The sequence below is a fragment of the Coregonus lavaretus genome, assembly GCF_964263955.1.
Source record: "Coregonus lavaretus genome assembly, chromosome: 27".
Taxonomy (NCBI): domain Eukaryota; kingdom Metazoa; phylum Chordata; class Actinopteri; order Salmoniformes; family Salmonidae; genus Coregonus; species Coregonus lavaretus.
In genome coordinates this window covers 16252711-16273130 of record NC_140014.1, presented here as the reverse complement: position 1 = coordinate 16273130, position 20420 = coordinate 16252711, and the positions used below count along the sequence as shown (strand labels likewise).

The 20420-nt window shown below is 44.7% G+C and overlaps 2 protein-coding genes across 4 annotated transcripts in view; one reads left to right on the top strand and one right to left on the bottom strand.

Annotated features, from left to right (window-relative positions):
* Window positions 1-20420, bottom strand: part of LOC311102917 (dimethyladenosine transferase 1, mitochondrial-like) — a 44460-nt gene that overhangs the window by 7201 nt on the left and 16839 nt on the right. The window lies entirely within an intron of this gene.
* Window positions 5542-6267, top strand: LOC311102704 (claudin-20-like; the record flags this gene model as incomplete). The annotated part of the gene is made up of 1 exon (XM_084144076.1): window positions 5542-6267. One exon carries the CDS (start codon window positions 5542-5544, stop codon window positions 6265-6267), a length of 726 nt encoding a protein of 241 aa, XP_084000202.1.

Genomic DNA, 20420 nt, shown 5'->3' with positions numbered 1-20420 from the left:
TGGCCCACTCCTCCATACAGACCTTCTCCAGATCCTTCAGGTTTCGGGGCTGTCGCTGGGCAATACGGACTTTCAGCTCCCTCCAAAGATTTTCTATTGGGTTCAGGTCTGGAGACTGGCTAGGCCACTCCAGGACCTTGAGATGCTTCTTACGGAGCCACTCCTTAGTTGCCCTGGCTGTGTGTTTCGGGTCGTTGTCATGCTGGAAGAACCAGCCACGACCCATCTTCAATGCTCTTACTGAGGGAAGGAGGTTGTTGGTAAAGATCTCGCGATACATGGCCCCATCCATCCTCCCCTCAATACGGTGCAGTCGTCCTATCCCCTTTGCAGAAAAGCATCCCCAAAGAATGATGTTTCCACCTCCATGCGTCACGGTTGGGATGGTGTTCTTGGGGTTGTACTCATCCTTCTTCTTCCTCCAAACACGGCGAGTGGAGTTTAGACCAAAAAGCTCTATTTTTGTCTCATCAGACCACATGACCTTCTCCCATTCCTCCTCTGGATCATCCAGATGGTCATTGGCAAACTTCAGACGGGCCTGGACATGCGCTGGCTTGAGCAGGGGGACCTTGCGTGCGCTGCAGGATTTTAATCCATGACGGCGTAGTGTGTTACTAATGGTTTTCTTTGAGACTGTGGTCCCAGCTCTCTTCAGGTCATTGACCAGGTCCTGCTGTGTAGTTCTGGGCTGATCCCTCACCTTCCTCATGATCATTGATGCCCCACGAGGTGAGATCTTGCATGGAGCCCCAGACCGAGGGTGATTGACCGTCATCTTGAACTTCTTCCATTTTCTAATAATTGCGCCAACAGTTGTTGCCTTCTCACCAAGCTGCTTGCCTATTGTCCTGTAGCCCATCCCAGCCTTGTGCAGGTCTACAATGTTATCCCTGATGTCCTTACACAGCTCTCTGGTCTTGGCCATTGTGGAGTTGTTGGAGTCTGTTTGATTGAGTGTGTGGACAGGTGTCTTTTATACAGGCAACGAGTTCAAACAGGTGCAGTTAATACAGGTAATGAGTGGAGAACAGGAGGGCTTCTTAAAGAAAAACTAACAGGTCTGTGAGAGCCGGAATTCTTACTGGTTGGTAGGTGATCAAATACTTATGTCATGCAATAAAATGCAAATTAATTACTTAAAAATCATACAATGTGATTTTCTGGATTTTTGTTTTAGATTCCGTCTCTCACAATTGAAGTGTACCTATGATAAAAATTACAGACCTCTACATGCTTTGTAAGTAGGAAAACCTGCAAAATCGGCAGTGTATCAAATACTTGTTCTCCCCACTGTACATCTGAAATATCACAGCTCTGCCTTTGTCCCCCTCAACGACCCTGACCCAATTAATCTCAATAATATGGAGTCATGCACGTATACATATTAACACTTATACATTTAATGTCTATGACCTTCTCAGAGTTTTGCAGGAACTCTAATTACACTGGCTTTACCCTGTAGCTCTCCAACTCCCCTCATCCCCTTGCCCATTTCCACCTTCTACTCCTTTTCCCCGAGCCTTCTCTTCACCCAATGGTGTTTAAGCAGTAATTTGTCATCTCCCTCTGAGCGTAACCAAGATGAGATGGCAGGCCCTCAGGGTGGCTAGCCGATACCACCTGAGCAACCCGCAATTCCCCTTATGTAACTGCTGCAGGTTCTGAGGGGGGAGGAAGGAACAATGGAATACTCAGCTGGGGAATACAGAAATGAAAAGAAAATAAAAAAGCTAAGATTCCTCCAAGGGGAAAGAGATGCATTAATCATAACAATACCTTCAGAAGACAACCTTACATCAGCAGCTGGGGAGGACAGGACAGGCACTCAGGAGGAGTAGGCACTAGGCAGTCAGCACCACTAAATCTAAAGCTATAGGCAGATCTTGCTGGAGGGGGCCCTGCCTGTACTGCCTGCCAGGGCTTCCCACGCCGCAGATCAGCCCTGGGCACACAGCACAGGCAAACCAAGAACATCTCCATCTCATTCTCAGGTCCCCCGAGATGTTTTCCCAAGGAACATTCTCCAACATCACAGTGGAGAATTCCACTAGGTCACGAGAAGAGAGATGAGGACTGTGGGAAAAATGTGCCTACTAAACAAACAAAACTGAGTCTTCGCTGTTTTTACACGAAATGTAAAAACACTCAAAATGTCTGATCACTTGGTACATTTGGGAGTAAATGTAGGCCTTGCAAGTTAAGCATTTCACTGTACTTGTGCATGTGACAAATAAAACTTGACCTTCAACTAATATAGAAAACATTATACCAACCCTGGGTAATTTCACATTATGTATTTTTTCCCCGTGATGGTTTACAAATGTTCTGCATGTTAAAAATGGGCATGCCCAAACATGGAACAAGATTGTGTTGATAACTACATGGCACTTATCAGATGACACTTCTGACCATAACTGAATAACAAGGCTTCTACAAAATGATGAGCACAAAAGCAATTACACCACGAAATAAAGAATATGCAAATTGAACAATAAAATCCCTCATTTCAGGAAAGGACAATCTCAACGTCCAGTCATGCCTTGGAGCTATACTGTGGAGGACTGAGCTATGAGGTGAGAAAATTAGGAACCATGCTTATAATAGCCTGCCATGTCTTCACACATCACAGCATCACACATCACTCCCTGGGTACATGTTAACTGCGGTTCCTCACCCCACTCTCTCCCCTCCCTGTTATTTATTTATTTGATTCCCCATAGAACAACATCAGAATCAGCATCGGTAAAACACACTCAAACACACTACTGTGTAGAATTAATGTGGATATTTCTCATCCTGCCGCAGCAACCCACAAGGGCCTGGAGTATGAAGTCTTAAGGTCAGAAGCAGCGCCAAGTCAGGTAATACTGTGGTATTGTGTCTGTGTGTGTGTGTGTGTGTGTGTGTGTGTGGCTGTGTGCATGCTGTTATTGTGTTGGTGATGTCTTATCTGCAGAAATGGTCTCTGAGCACTATCTTGCGGGACGAAATGGAGGTAGACCATTGGACCAAATTAAGCAAACAGATCAATCACCAAAACAATCAATCACCGAACTCCCTTTTGGTCATTACTGGTGGGGAGAGAGAGGGGAGATCATTTTCCTCAGGATGGCTGTTCATGATGATCTTACCCATGCAGCCAAATGATGGAAACACACATCTGCGTTATCATGGCTATCATGTATTTTAGCCCGGTCTGTTTTTCGCTCTCTTTGTCATTCTAGACTAGACGTCCTCTGCAGGGGAGTGGAAGAGGGATGAGAGGGGGTAGCAGCTGTGAGTTTAGTCTCCCGTTGAGTGGTTGCTGATGCTAACTGCTCTAGGGAGTATCAGTTTTGGCATAGTGGGGTGGGGTGTAAACAAAACGCGTTGCTCTGACCCGCTGATGGACTCGCTACCACACACATAAAAGAGACACTGCCAGAACAGCCACTATGGATTTTCTTATGGTTATTATTCTAGGCCTATTGTTTTGTGCCCAATGTGTAATGCAATCCGTAGTTCAGGACCAACATTTAAATGTCTTCATTTAGGCTAGAATATCTGACATGAGGTTGTAGGCTAGCTAGGTGTTTGGTAGGCTGGTAAATATCATGTTGATTAAACAATATTTTCCGGGGTTCAATGGGTTATTTATTATGATTCCCATGGTTGAAAGAAACGCGGCAGCTCGTGGGCCGTTATTTGGTGGTTGTGCTGTCCGGAATCCTTAGGACGTCCCTGCCCTAAACCCTACCCTTACCCTAGACCTAACCTTAACCATAACCCTTCCCTACCATTAACCCTAACCTTAATCCTTACCCGTTTTAAATGTCAACTTCAATTGTGTGACGTCGGAGTTGGGACGTCCCAAGGACCCCGTTTAGACTATTCCGTTATTTTTGGGTTTCTCTGGTGGTAAGTAAAGTTAGCCAAAGTTGTAATTTATTTTGCTTAAACATTTCGGAGTATAGAGGTAAGACCAGCGAAGCATGATCAGTGTCATTATGAAAACAGGGGTATCTGTCACATTATTAGCCTAAATGTAAAAAATTTGTGAACGGTTTAACTAGCTATCTAGGCTAACGTTAACAGATCATTAATGTAACGCTAACGTAAGGCAACAGTGCGCACAATGTTTCAGATCAATAGCTATCTAGCTAGTTATTGCAAACAATCCGGTAGCTAGATGCCACGTCTAGTAGCGAGCTAATAATATGGGTCAATATTGGAATGAAGCAGCTCTGGCTCATGATTGATTGCGGTTTTACTGTGGTGCGCTTAGCTGGTCCATAACAACACGTCTGTTTGTCTATCATCTGCTGCAGATATGAAGCATTGAGTGACAAGTGCACTGCCAACACCAACTCAATTAATTATAATGTAACGCAAATAGACAAATAAATATAGTAGCTAGATGAATGTTTACACACACAAATACAAGTGTGAGTGTGTCAGTGTAAAGCTGGTGCACGTTTTGCCGTAGTGAACTTATGGTCCACACTATTCTGTATTAGCTCAGCTCACGAGCCAAGTGACGTAGAGAGAGTATACTACGTAATTGAAAGTAAAGCAAAGCAACCCCTCTTCAGAAGCGCAAAGCAAGCATGTGTGGTCCACGACTGGCTAGGATATCCTTTAATATACTGTTGCTAAGGAAATTGATGAAATGAATGGATCCCTAAGGCTTAAATCCTCCTCGCCCCCTCCTCACCCCGTGTTTTTGTGTATTTACAGAAATCACTGCGAACAACCTGACGCGTCAAAAGGAGCTCTGCACCAGCCGAGGTAAGGACCTTAATAACATTGCTCTCTCTTGCTGTACATTGTAAACAATTCAAATGTACTGATGTTTGCCCTTGTACACTTACTGCAGGCAAGAATAATCAATACATTTGAAATGAAAAAGCAATGCTGGCAATTTTGTGAACGTCTTAAAAGGAGAAAAAAACGGTCTAATTTCAAAGTTTTACCATTAAAAAAAGAAGAAAATCTATATTATTTTATCAGTTTAAAATTATTTCAAAATGGAAGAATTTACCTTGTGTTAATATTGAAGTCACTGTGGTGGGGTAACCTTATTGTAGTGAGGTGAAGAGGACACTGCAGCTTTAAGTCCACATATTGAGCGTTGCAAAAATCAGAAACTCATTCTCCTCTCCAGTAACAGTTGAGGCGCTGGCATAAGGAAGAGGCAGGCACAACAGAAAATGCACACACACTAAAACCTGTCTCCTCCAATAATCAGCCAGAGCGGTTTCTCTCTCCAATTGGTCCGGCTTCACGCTCCTTTGTTCTTGTAAGAAAAGTCTGTGCGTGTGTGGGGTGAGTGAGGGGAGAGAGAAAGACTGAGACGGAGAGACCTGCTCAATTCAATTTCTCATTCTTGTCTCCTTTCCTCTACAGTCCATTGGAGCCGGCACTGAGCTGAGGGGCTGAGGATCGGCTGCTGCCAGCTCTAGCACCAGAATCCTCTACAGCTGTCTGGGGTGAGGAGCTGAGGTGCCTGGCTGGGTGGATGGTGCCTGGAGGAGGGGGGGGCACGGCAGCAGGAGGAGAATGGCATCCACAGGCATGCAGATCTTCGCCTTTGTCCTGGCGCTGCTGGGCATCATGGGGGCCATGGTGGCTACGCTGCTGCCCAATTGGAAGGTGAGCGCCGATGTGGGTTCCAACATCATCACGGCCATCTCCCAGATGCAAGGGCTGTGGATGGACTGCACCTGGTACAGTACCGGCATGTTCAGCTGCACCTTGAAGTACTCAGTGCTGTCGCTGCCCGCCTACCTGCAGACTGCCCGCACCACCATGGTGCTGTCCTGTGTGATGGCTGCCATGGGCCTGTGCCTGGCCTCCCTGGGGCTCAAATGTACCCGCTGGGGGGGCGGCAGGCGTTCCAAGAGGCACGCAGCCATCGCCAGCGGGGGCTGCTTCATCGCTGCTGGCTTCCTGTGCCTGGTGCCCGCTTCCTGGTTCACCAAAGAGGTCATCACTAACTTCCTGGACCACAGCGTGCACGAGAGCAATAAGTTTGAGCCCGGGGGGGCCGTGTACGTGGCCTTCCTGTCGGCAGGCTTCCTCTTTGTGGGGGGGTCCATCTTTTGCGTGTCGTGCTCGGGGAAGAGGCCCGGCCACCAGGACATGATATTGCTGCCGCCCCCTGATAAACTCTTACTGCAGCACCAACAGCAGCTCCTACAGCAACAGGACCAGCTCCAGCACCAGTACTGCTCCCTCTCCCCACTAGACAATAAGACAGGCTACAGTCTGCAGGACTATGTGTAGGCTAAAGCAACACGCCATGCGCTACTGTTAGGCAGACCAGTTTGGGAAAACCGCTGCGTCTTACATGTAGTAAACCAACCAAGCTCTTAAAGATTAAGAGATGGAGGAGGAGGAAATGAGAGAGGAGGGGAAGGACTTTGGTGTTTTTTTCTCTCCCCTCTTTTCTTTCTTTACTTCCTGTTCTATGAGCACAAGCAGTGGATGTATTCCCTGAGCAGCCCCTTGGAACAGACAGACGGATGATGAATGTGAAATGCAGCTCAGCCGGGGGACGAAGGAAGGCGCTGCAGAATGGGAGGGGAGCCGCAGCTGAACAAATGCAGATACCCCAGCAATCATCAGTAAATCATATTAGCTCCCGGGGGAATGGGTTAGCTGATAGCAAGCCTCCCGTACACTTCCTTTTCTTCACCAAAGGTTTGAATTGATAAGCATTCATTTAGTTTGGTAAGTCAGCAATATTGATATTATTGTCTCAAAAGAGGCAATAACAGTACATGGAATTCCCTTTTCATTAGCAGGCCATTGTAGTTTTCAACCATCCACTAGATATGGTAGTTGTTGGGACTGATTTAATAAATTGTCTTATTTTTGGTAGCGAATAGACTGATTGATATTTTGCCTAAGCATGCTGTCTGGAGCCTGTCTGTGTATAATGCAGAGGAATGCCTGCCTGGTAGCGACTGAGACGTACGTAGTGTAACCAACACAATGCCTGTTAGAGACTGAGACGTACGTAGTGTAACCAACACAATGCCTGTGCTTAAAAATTTGTAGTACATTATCCTTCCCGGGGAAATTGTTCAAAGAGGACTGTCAGGATGAGTAAATAGGGTGCTGGGCTTGGAGATGGAACAGAACTGCAGACAAACCGAACCCTGGATCTCACCCTGCAAGTAGAGAGAGACAGAGAGGGAGAGAGATTGAGAGAGACAGACAGAGAGAGAGAGAGAGAGATCGAGCCTCCTCCCTCCATTAGAGTGGACTGTCTGACATGTTTCTTGTTGCATTCCCATTTAGCTCCAAAAACAAAAACAAGCTGCCATCTTCAGCTAGGCTACACGCTACTGATTGTATGCATTAGGCATACAAATTAACACTCACACACCCACAGACATACTATTCACACCCACATATAGAGTACACAATTATACACAAAACACACACACAGATACAAAAACCCACACATACACACAGATACAGAAACTCCCATACACATGCTCACAAACACACAGAAACATAGACTGTACCCTTTGACACACTGGGCTGCATGTGCTTTTCATCCTGCTGTCCGCCTCCTCACTGCCATGGAAACGGAATCCTGTGCCCTAATGTCTTTATTGTCTGGGGTGTGTGTGTGTCATTCAGTGCTTTGAGGTTGGTGAGGGGGGCATCTCTCTCGCTCTCTCTCTGCATGGCCCCATAAGCCTTGTGCTTATATCCATATGTGACTTGTTTACCAAGGGCGTCAGCAGTGCATATGCTACCGTTTAATACCTGCAGGAGACCCTGCAGCTGAAGTTCAAGGACATTCTATGTACCATTCTGTTCTTTCCTTCCTGTCAACCTCTCTCTTTTACCATTTCTCTCTACCTATATCCCCCTTTTCCTCACGTCACGTGGACTTTCTCTTTGACTGACAGGGAACACTGTTGCATGTTGAGAGCATGCTGGCCAGCACACACACACACACACACACACACACACACACACACACACACACACACACACACACACACACACACACACACACACACACACACACACACACACACACACACACACACACCCCAGCTGCCTACTCGTATGTCAATGGTGCTATTGCACATTAACACAGTCACATTCTCATGTGTGTCTAACACGGCTGAGAGGAGAGAGAGGTATGTCGTCTCCGGCCTGAAATGGCTGCTCTGATGACAGGCCCTGGCAGTGGCCCTCTCACACATTGTTTCCAACGGGGAGAGCAGATGGCTAAGCCCAGCTCGCCACCTGCAGGCGGCTGCCTGCACAACGGGGGCATCACCACGGGCATCACTGTAGGCCCTGGCAGCCCGGAAGGGGCAGGTTTCACACCCCAAGCACCATGCCAGGGGTAGAGCAGAGGGGACCGGACGGGCATCCGTACAATAACACACTTTCCCAAACCCAGCCACCCCTTACGAATGCAATAAACGAAGACAAGAATGTGAATGTGCCCTCGTGAACAAACTGAACACATACAACACATACACTACCAGTCAAAAGTTTGGACACAACTACTCATTCAAGGTTTTTCTTTATTTATACTATTTTCAACATTGTAGAATAATAGTGAAGACATCAAAACTATGGAATAACACATATGGAATCATGTAGTAACCAAATAAGCGTTAAAACAAATAAAAATAAATGTTATAGTTTAGATTCTTCAAAGTAGCCAACCTTTGCCTTGATGACAGCTTTGCACACTCTTGGCATTCTCTCAACCAGCATCACCTGGAATGCTTTCCCAACAGTCTTGAAGGAGTTCCCACATATGCTGTGCACTTGTTGGCTGCTTTTCCTTCACTCTGCGGTTCAACTCATCCCAAACCATCTCAATTGGGTTGAGGTTGGGTGATTGTGGAGGCCAGGTCATCTGATGCAGTACTCCATCACTCTCCTTCTTGGTAAAATAGCCCTTACACAGCCTGGAGGTGTGTTGGGTCATTGTCCTGTTGAAAAACAAAGGATAGTCCCACTAAGCGCAAACCAGATGGGATAGCATATCACTGCAGAATGCTGTGGTAGTCATGCTGGTTAAGTGTACCTTGAATTCTAAATAAATCACAGACAGTGTCACCAGCAAAGCACCAAAAATCTCAAATTTGGACTCATCAGACCAAAGGACAGATTTACACTGGTCTAATGTCCATTGCTCGTGTTTCTTGGCCCAAGCAAGTCTCTTCTTCTTATTGTCCTTTAGTAGTGGTTTCTTTGCAGCAATTCGACCATGAAGGCCTGATTCACGCAGTCTCCTCTAAACAGTTGATGTTGAGATGTGTCTGTTACTTGAACTCTGTGTAGCATTTATTTGGGCTGCAATTTCTGAGGCTGGTAACTGTAATGAACTTATCCTCTGCAGCAGAGGTAACTCTGGGTCTTCCTTTCCTGTGGCGGTCCTCGTGAGAGCCAGTTTCATCATAGCGCTTGATGGTTTTTGCGACTGCAGTTGAAGAAACTTTCAAAGTTCTTGAAATTTGACTGACCTTCAAATCTTAAAGTAATGATGGACTGTCATTTCTCTTTGCTTATTTGAGCTGTTCTTGCCATACTATGGACTTGGTCTTTTACCAAATAGGGCTATCTTCTGTATACCACCCCTAGCTTGTCACAACACAACTGATTAGCTCAAACACATTAAGAAGGAAAGAAATTCCACAAATTAACTTTTAACAAGGCACACCTGTTAATTGAAATGCATTCCAGGTGACTACCTCATGAAGCTGGTTGAGAGAATGCCAAGAGTGTGCAAAGCTGTCATCAAGGCAAAGGGTGAATTGAAGAATTTGGATTTCTTTAACACTTTTTTGGTTACTACATGATCCCATATGTGTTATTTCATAGTTTTGATGTCTTCACTATTATTATACAATGTAGAAAATAGTAAAAATAAAGAAAAATCCTGGAATGAGTAGGTGTGTCCAAACTTTTGACTGGTACTGTATGCGTTTGAGAAAGTGCCAAATCGACTCATGTCAAGTTTGATCCTGTGTTGTAGTTCATGCGGTTTACTTTTTATTATATTTGTTTGTATGTAAATTATATATTTGCAAATGTTTTATGGATTAATTCTTTGTTGTGCAAGACTAAGTCTTGAGTAAACTAGGCACTCGTGTACAGTAGGATGCAACTTTCCAGGGTTGTTTTTTTCAACCTTATTATTCCAATATATTCCAAAGCACACAATTCCAGAGGCATAAACCATTTTAGTTTCATCGGGAAAGACTTGCACACTATTTTATTTTTAAATCATGCTTCAGGATTTCTTACTCATTACAACTCTGCAGAAAACTGTACACATTTGTCTAGGAAATTTGTGGACCTAATTATTATAATAATTTTCTGGGCAAGGTAACATGCTTTCCTATTTTGTTCAAATGTCTATTGTCATGTTCATACACTGGATCTTCTTTATATGAATACTACTCAATTGCATCTTTGCTTGTGTTACCTTGTTTGACAGCAGTTTGTTTCAAGTGGCTGAGAATTGCAAAGTCCTCTGGACCGGTTCAAGTGTACATAATACAACTGGCAGTCTGAAAAACAGTAAAGCCATTTATGTCTAATGCAATTTGAGTTGGCCAATGTGAGCTGGAGATTTGTTTCGTTATATAGATGTGCAGCCTGTTCATCAGCCAGCGCACCATTTCATTAACTTCAAATTGCCTGGGAACAAAGAACAGCCTCTAGATGTCTAAACAGTTGCCACTCTCCTGCAGAAACCAAGACGAGAGCTATCATTTTGATAATTGCAGCTTATTTTTGTGGATGCTTTAGCACTTCTTAATTTGCCAGAGGATTATCAACAGTTGTGTTCTGGTAACTGTTGTCTCAATGTGCTTGTGCAAGTAGGCAAGTTATATTTTTTACTAATAAAACTATTTTGTGGAAGCAACACGCCTTTATTCAATTGTGTGTGAGAACAGTTGGGGATGGCTGTCGGCTTCCTGCAAAAAAACTGATTTCCGGACGGTATGGGATGTACTGCGTGTAGGCAGGCTTGCAGGCAGGCTGTTCAGTGTTCCTATATCCTCTATATATATATATATATATATACAGCAGCTGTCTGAAAACAGCTCAATTAGACAGAAGAGACAGAGGTTTCACTCCCTTTATAACACGTGTTCATAAAACATTACAGACTGTCTGCAAATGGGATTGAAAAAAGCAGAACCACTCCATAAAGCATGTTCAGAATCCAGTTATCTCTTACTGCTAATTTCATTAGCAAGTGGCATGAAATAACTAACCCTAGGAGAGTTGTTCCAAATGGGGATTATTTTGTCTGGTGTATGTCGGTCTGAGTCTGAACATAATCATAATGAATGACAGCATGTGTAGGCTAGCTGCTGCATTTATACAACCAGAGTGGAATAAAAAGCAACAGCTGTTGGAGCCAGTCAGTCAGCATGGGTACCATGGAGGAGAGTCAATCTGTATCCCCCATCCCTTCCTCTGGGTCCACCGAGCATCCCATCAGCCAAGCCAGCATCAAAACAGCCTCGCTAACTTGAAATCTGACTTAAATGAACAGGAATGCCAAGTCAGACTGGAGAGAAATATACCATGCTAAGAACCCAAAAATACTGGTCTTACTCCCAGCTGGGGACTAAATCCATGCTTCTCATAGAGTAAGTGGAAGTCTTAAGCCCCCATATCTGTGCTAGCCTGTAGTGTACGATATATAATATTTGTAGGTATACCGGTATGGATCCACATACCGGTATGGATTTTTACAATACCGTCTATAAAGGTATTTTGATACAGTGCTAAATAAAAACACAGTTCTATCAATTTTACTACTTCACTGTCAGTTTTGTCCTAGTTTGGTTGAGTATAAAACATTCAGAATGGAGAAAGGCCATTAAAACCACTAAGAATTCATTTGTTGCCATCCTAGGGTCATGCACTACTAATAAAACATATTAAGAACTTTTATTCAGAATCATAAAATACCGTAAAATCTCACCAAAAATAAGAAAGATATTTTGATATATTTTGGCATTATCGTCCAGCCCTACTAGCCTGTAAAATTAGAAACATACAGTATGTTCCTCAATGTATAACTGTCAAGTATCTATGGTCTTCCTACTATAGAAGAGATTTGATTAGCTGGTCGACCTCTTTCTGACTTTTTACAAAGAATCTGGTTAAGTTGACATTACAAAGAAAATACACTTTTTCAGAACCCCTATTTGCACTTGAATCAGTCATGTATTTTCTAATTATTTTAAACACCTATACACATGGTTTATTTTCCATTGAAAAAATGTGACTGCAAGAGGACTCCGATAACAATCTCTTCTCATTACAGCTGATTACAGCCAAGTCGGCGGTGGGATGTTAGGAGATATGTGCTTTCCTGAAACAAACATGGATTATTCAAGGCTCTCTCTCCTCTTGGTTATACAACAGAGTGGAGATGAAATAGCTCCCCTCTTGGGTAAACGCTAATAAGATCCGCTCCTCTGTGTATTTAACCTACATTTCCTTCAAAGGCTCTCACCCCGAGTTGCCGTCATGACAGATCAGGGATGTGGGCTCAGCTCTGGGATAAGAGCTTTGAACCCTGCAGACTTCCAGGTACAGGGTTAATCTAACTGTATATACCACCTTGAGCATCCGTATAACTTGAACAGAGATCAACAACAAGCGATGCATGATATAGGTTGTATAGACGTAGGTGGTTATGAGACTAAAACTAAACATCTGCGCGTAAATCAGCTCTTTATCGATAACATTGTTATCAATAACATTTTACAGCTAGTATCTTCATGGTTCACCACAGGTATTAAATAAAAGTGCATGATTCATAGGAGCAGGTGATGACGATATCCCTAGCCATGTTGCCATGAAGCACCTCTGGAGTCATGATGTTGGCAGGTACAAAGACAGATATAGGCTGGGCCAAGAATCTCAGTCATGAAAACCCAATCGGCAATAACCGCAGTGCTGTAATGCGTCGCTGAGAACAATCATCCAAAGCGCGCCAATATTTCACCTTAGTTAATGCGAGGCATTTTCATCCGGACAACCATCATCTTCATGAGAGTCCATATTGGAGATATATGGTCATCAACAGCAGCTGAAAATGACCTTGCATTGTCCAAGACTATGCCCCTCCTGTTCCAGCCCACCCCAAGGCTGGGGGAGTAATGGCAATGACCTTGCTGCTGCAGTAAAGTGCTGAGAAGCAGTATGAGCTACGCTAGGCTAGATGACAAACGGGTGCCTGTAAAAAAACAAGACACCCTGACAGTTCAAAGGAGCGTTTTAATATTTCAGATCATCATAAGCATCAGAAGAGTTATGGCACTAAAAAGATTGGCTAAAGGACTACACAGTGGGAAATCTGAACTATTGAAACAGGCCTTTCCCTCACACTTCATTATTAGGCATTGTTTCAAGAGGGATTCATCAAAATTAAACAAAGCTGGTAAAAGACCGGTTTCGAAAGTGTTAAAGAAACAGAAACGCAGGGCTTGTATTCACATTTGTGGAATCTGCAAAACATATATATTGTTTGTGAAATGCAGAGATACTTCTTTTAGCTACAGTACTAGCATTAGTCTAGCTAACCTGAAACAAATTAATAACAAATGATGATTGTTTTTGCAGCACAATGTTTTTTTTCTTCTCCAGAAGCTGAGGCTTACTGTATTGTGTTTTTGGTGAAAAACACATGGCTCAATTGAAGCGCCCACTGAACAGGCTGAAAATAAGTTGTAAAATCACAGCGCTTGAAGTTTTTAATTAGAATCTTCAAAAAACACAGAGTTAACAGTTTATGGATTGATCCTTTCAATACTATAGCTACTTTTTCTCCGACTTGCATAGTGTTTCACAGAACCCGCCTGCAATTGCCTGTTTGAAGCTGACCTTCTTTTCCTGGAACATGGCCAGGATTCCTCCACTAGCTTGTTTTCAGAATACCTACATGTTTCTTGGCGTGGATGTTGTTCATGTTAAACTGCCAGGATTTAGAAAACACACGACATTGAATCACGGCTAAACCTGCATTCATTTCAGATAAGAGGGGCAATATATCTCTCAAGATATTGATAAGCAAACTCTTTTGTTTTAGGGAGGGTGAAGTATTTTTAGCTTTTTTTACCTTGGGACTATGATGTATCGAGTCCAAGCCTTCAGGCATTTACCACTCTGCACCGAGTCATTGAAATAACTTTCCTATACTCTTGATACCATGGTTGACCCCGTTTATAGGACAGGAATAGGCCTAGATGAATTGTGCTGTAGTACAATGTGCTGTAGTATGTGCTCTAGGAGAAACACCTATACAGGCTCACTGTATAAAGCTATTGGTTATATTTGTTGTGGAGAGAGTTAGGCTATTTCCTTTACAAAGACACTGAGAAATACAATGATCTGGCATCATTGTCCCTACCACTATACAAAACAAAAAAACTAACTACAGTACATTTTACTGGGGGGGGGCATTGGTGTGTCAGGACAGAGAATAACTTTAACTGGGCTGAGTGGGAGCTGCCCTCCCATAGGGGAGGGCCAAGAGACCTAAGATGGCAGAACGGAGTGCTCGGGTTGGGGTGTAGGGTTTGAGCAAAGCCTGAAGGTAGGGAGGGGCAGTTCCTCTTGCTGTTCCGTAGGTAAGCACCATGGTCTTGTAGTGGATGTGAGCTTCGACTGGAAGCCAGTGGAGTGTGCGGAGGAGCTGGGTGACATGAGAGAACTTGGGAAGGTTGAAAACCAGGTGGGCTGCTGCGTTCTGGATAGGTTTGAGGGGTTTGATGGCACAAGTGGGGAGCCCAGCCAACAGTGAGTTGCAATAGTCCAGACGGGAGAGGACAAGTGCCTGGATTAGGACCTGCGCCGCTTCCTGTGTGAGATAGGGTCGTACTCTACGGATGTTGTAGAGCATGAACCTGCAGGAGCGAGTCACTGATTTGATGTTTGCAGAGAACGACAGGGTGTTGTTGTCAACCGTGATGAGAGGTCTCTGAGCGGGCAGGCCTTCCCCGAGAGGAAGAGCAGTTCCATCTTGTTGAGGTTGAGGGCTGACATCCAAGTTGAGATATCTGCCAGGCACGCAGAGATGCGTGTTGCCACCTGGGTGTCAGAAGGGGGAAAGGAGAAAAGTAGTTGAGTGTTATCCGCATAGCAATGATAGGAGAGACCATATGAGGACATGACGGAGCCGAGTGACTTGGTGTATAGAGAGAAGAGGGCCTAGAACCGAGCCCTGGGGGACACCAGTAGTGAGAGGACATGGTGCAGACACAGATCCTCTCCACGTCACCTGGTAGGAGCGGCCTGCCAGGTAGGGTGCAATCCAAGAGTGTGCATAGCCTGAGACGCCCAGCCCTGAGAGGGTGGAGAGGAGGATCTGATGGTTCACGGTGTCAAAGGCAGCGGACAGATCTAGGAGGATGAGAACAGAGGAGAGAAAGTCAGCTTTGGCAGTGTGGAGAACCTCCCTGACACAGAGAAGAACAGTCTCGGTTGAGTGACCCGTCTTGAAGCCTGACTGGTTAGGGTCAAGAAGAGCGTTCTGAGAGAGATAACGAGAAAGTTGATCAGACACAGCATGCTCAAATGTTTTGGAAAGAAAAGAAAGAAGGGATACAGGTCTATAGTTTTTGACATCAGATGATTTGAGTGTTGGTTTCTTGAGGAGGGGAGCAACTCGCGCCATTTTGAAGTCAGAGGGGATGCAACCAATGGTCAGGGATGAGTTGATGAGGGAAGTGAGAAGGTCTACAGAGATGGTCTGGAGAAGGGAGGAGGGGATTGGGTTGAGCGGGCAGGTTGTCGGGCAGCCAGACCTCACTAGTCGCAGGATGTCATCTGGAGAGAGAGGGGAGACAGGGGTCAAGGCGTAGGGTAGTTCTGTGTGAGTGAGACCAGTGAACTCAATAGGCTGAGTGATGAGTAGCGGATGTCGTCAACCTTTTTTTCCAAGTGGTTGATAAAGTCGTCCGCAGATAGGGAGGGGGAGGATTAAGGAGGGAGGAGAAGGTGGAAAAGAGTTTCCTAGGGTTAGAGGCAGAAGCTTGAAATGTAGAGTTGTAGAAAGTGGCTTTCGCAGCAGATACAGAGGAAGGTAGAAAGGAGGGAGTGAAAGGATGATAGGTCCTCCGGAAGTTTATTTTTCCTCCATTTTCGCTCAGCTGCCCACAGCCCTGTTCTGTAAGCTCGCAATGAGTCACTCAGCCACGGAGAAGGAAGGGAGGGCCGAGCCGGCCGGGAGGAAAGGGGAAAGTGCGAGTCATAGGATGCGGAAAGGGAGGAGAGTAGGGTCAAAGAAGCAGAATCAGGAGACAGAAGGGAGAAGGATTTAGCAGAAGGGAGAGATGATAGGATAGAAGAGGAGAGCGTAATGGGAGTGAGAGAGCGAAGATTGCGACGGCGCATGACCATCTGGGTACGGGCTGCGTGGTTAGAGTTGGAGGAAAGGGAGACAGAAAAGGAAACAGATTAGTGATCAGAGACCTGGAGGGGGGTTGCAGTGAGATTAGTAGGCGAGCAGCCTCTAGTAAAGATGAGGTCAAGCGTATTGCCTGCCTTGTGAGTTGGAGGGGATTGGGAAAGGGTGAGGTCAAAAGAGGCAAGGAGGGGAAAGAGAGAGTTGAAAAGAAATGCATCTAAGGCAGACGTCGGGAGGTTGATGTCGCCAAGTACGAAGAGCAGTGAGCCATCGTCAGGAAATGAGCTTATCAAGGTGTCAAGCTCATTGAGGAACTATCCAAGGGCACCTGGTGGGCAATAGATGACAATAATGTTAAGCTTGAGTGGACAAGTGACAGTGACAGCATGGAATTCAAATGAGGAGATGGACAGGTGAGGGAGAAAAGAGAAATCTCCACTTAGGAGAAATGAGTAGACCTGTGCCACCACCGCGATGACCAGATGCTCTCGGACTATGAGAGAGTAGCTGGAGTAGCAGTGTTCTCTGGGGTGATCCATGTTTCCGTCAGGGCCAAAAAGTCAAGGGACTGAAGGGCAGCATAGGCAGAGATGAACTCTGCGTTCTTGACCGCAGATAGGCAATTCCAAACGCTGACAGGGCCCCGGAATTCCACATTGGCTGTGCGCACAGGGTACACTAAATAAGAAGGGTTGCAGCCAAGGGGTGGGGAGCGTCTGTAAAGCCTACAGGGAGAGGTGCGAACAGGTATAGAAAACACACACATAGTTGACAAAGCTACAAAAGAGCAAAATGAGAATCTGTAAATAACTAGGTAAGATACTGAAGTGAGAGAGTGATGTGGAGCCTTCCTCTCTTTCCTTCCTCTAAACAACTCCACAGAACAACTCGATAGAACTATCTTTGTTTTGGCGACGGTCTTAGTTTTGCGACAAAACCGCCACTGACACGACCACCGCTTACAGATGCCACTGAGAAACCAGGGGAGACTGATGAACTAACAATAATTGCTAATTGCCTAGCAGAGGTGGAGAGCACACCTCCCTGTACTAATTGCTGATTGCCTAGGAGAGGTGAAACCTCATTCTGATTGGCTGGGCCAGGCTCCCCAGTCATGTGAAATCCATAGGTTAGGGCCTAATGAATTTATTTCAATTGACTGATTTCCTTATCTGAACTGTAACTCAGTAAAATCTTTGAAATTGCTGCATGTTGCATTTATTTTTGTTCTGTATACAGTACATTTATGGTGAATAGCATACTGAATCTGCATCTATGGCAGTTTGGAATGGCTCTACATTGGCCAAATCTCAGTATCTGACACCAATGAGCCACAAGAGATCCACAATGCAGAGTGAGCAGTATTCATTTCAGCATCAGTCATCTGGCCCGTGGTCCTCAGTAGGGGCTGTGTACAAGGAAAACATCTGTACGGCCCTCCCCCTCAGAGACAGAGACTGGGGAGGCAGTGTGGGTTTGCCACTACTCAGAATGGCTGATGACAGCCCCAGACAACCATCTGCGGAAGGTACGCTTCACTCTCCCTTCAGATCGATCAAAGTCATGAATCTGTCTCCAGGCGTTCTCCTCTCCTACGGCGTGTGGAGGACACACAAAGTCATGAATCTGTCTCCAGGCGTTCTCCTCTCCTACGGCGTGTGGAGGACACACTGACTGCAAGCCACAGCATTCCCACTCATCTCCTACCTCTGTCTCTCCCACTCTCTTCCAATCTCTCCAGCTCTGTCTTTCTCCACCTCCCATTCTCTCCCACTCTCTTCCAATCTCTCCAGCTCTGTCTCTCCCACTCCCTCTCTCCACCTCCCATTCTCTCCCACTCTCTTCCAATCTCTCTAGCTCTCTCTCTCCATCTCCCATTCTCTCCCACTCACAGCTCTCCATCTCTAAATCTCTGTCCTACCGTCTCCCCATGCTGGGCTGTGTGTGGAGCTTGGAGGCCTGGGGGTCTACTGTGGAGAAGCAGCACTCTAGGACGTGATGGATTGGCTCTTATAGACCCGTCAATTACAGGCAGATTTTAATCACATTCTGCCAGGAAAGAACTGTGCAGGCTAGAAGAGAGGATGGAGGGGTGAAGTGGATGGGCAAGTCTCACTGACATGCTTTCCACTCTTAGTACAAACAAACCTCAATTTTAAGTAAGGCAGTGAGAAATGCAGGGTTGGCTGAAAAACAACATGCAGGATGGGCTATGATGTTGAAGGCAAAGGAACATGATCTCCAGTCTCTGTAGCTGAGGTCACAAATTCCTTGACCCTCCGTCAGAATATTAATCAGAGACACAGCCATTAATGTACTTTATGTGTTTTCCATTAAGCTAATAAAACCGGTGTTTATTTTTTCGGAACATAAAAATGTAATTAAAAAACGTTAAAATTACCTATATCGCCATTTACCACCGCACTGGCTACCTCTATAACATTGGTTGCGTTTAGACAGGCAGCATTATTCTGATATTTTTCCACTAATAGGTCTTTTGACCAATCACATCAGATCAAAAGACCAAATAGTTAAAAAAAGATCAGAATTGTGCTGCCTGTCTAAACGCAGCCAATATTACAGAGGTAGACGGTGCGTTCATTCCAAAGGTGAGAGAATGCATGGTAACAGATTAAACAACACAAAGGATAAGGCCTATCTCCTCACGACACGTCAATATGGGCCAGCAGCTGCTAATGTAAAATGGATTCAACGTTTCCTCCCATCTTATCACCAGTCAGCTACAATGTGCCTCTCTTTCCCTCAGGTTAAAATGTATTATAAACTGGGTGGTTCAAGCCCTGAATGCTGATTGGGTGAAAGCTGTGGTATATCAGATCGTATACCACGGGTATGACAAGAAATTAATTGTTGCTGTTTTAATTACGTTGGTAACCAGTTTATAATAGCAATAAGGAACCTCTGGGTTTGTGGTATATGGCCAATATACCACAGCTAATGGCTTTACCAGGCATTCAGCGTTGCGCCGTGCTTAAGCACAGCCCTTAGCTGTGGTATATTGGCCATATACCACACCTCTCCGAGCCTTATTGCTTCATTAAACACTCCAATAATTGCAATTTTCTCTCCATTGGGTTTTAAAATGTTCAATGGATTAATTGTTGTTTGTTGGTTAGAGCATACAACTATTAAATGCATTTTCACAACTAAGATGAGAGGGGTCACACTGCTAATTGCTATATGGCTAACATGGCCCCTGCTTCTTTTGATTTGATGTACTGTAAAAATGGGAGATAGCATAGCAGTGTGTTGTGTGGGGCGTGTCGGGCCGTCTGGTTCTTTGTGACAATTTTTTTTAGAACTGTCGACGAGCATAATTACAGCTATGCAGTAGCAATGTTCCTTCATCTGTATAAATTAATTGATCCAAAGCTACAGAGAGAGTAAGATAATACCAACAATTAGATTTGATTTGTTGGATTTGTCTAGCTTGGCTATGTGAACGGTCCCCTCTATCTAAGAACTCACTCTGCTCCACCAGGCCTCATCAGACAGAGGCACAGCCTTCAGCAATAAAGCTTCACTCTCCAATACCCATCCTACTTTATATGCATTGCTTCTTAGCAATTGTTATGGCCAGTAGTAGATTTATTGGCCGAATAACTCCCATTGATGTTACTGTACTGCCTCAGAAGCAGTTCATATCAGTCCTACTTCACAGTATTGATAAGACTAACACTATCTGGGTAAGTGGCTATGAACAAAGACTTTGTACAAATCCAGTTATATATATATCAGGCCTCTGGGGACATGAAAATGAGAGTAATCGCGCTCTGCCTTTTGGTAAAACATATGGACCTATATTTACACAAAACATAAATATATACAGTATTGATTTATGGTCCATTTGACTGTTAATCCAAACATGAATCCCTGTAATACCCTTGCCTTCCATTAGGCTAATAAACAAAGCAAGAGTCAGCGCATTATGAATTATTATACTATTTACATTATCATGTGAAAGCATATGCATTATTGGGTATAATAG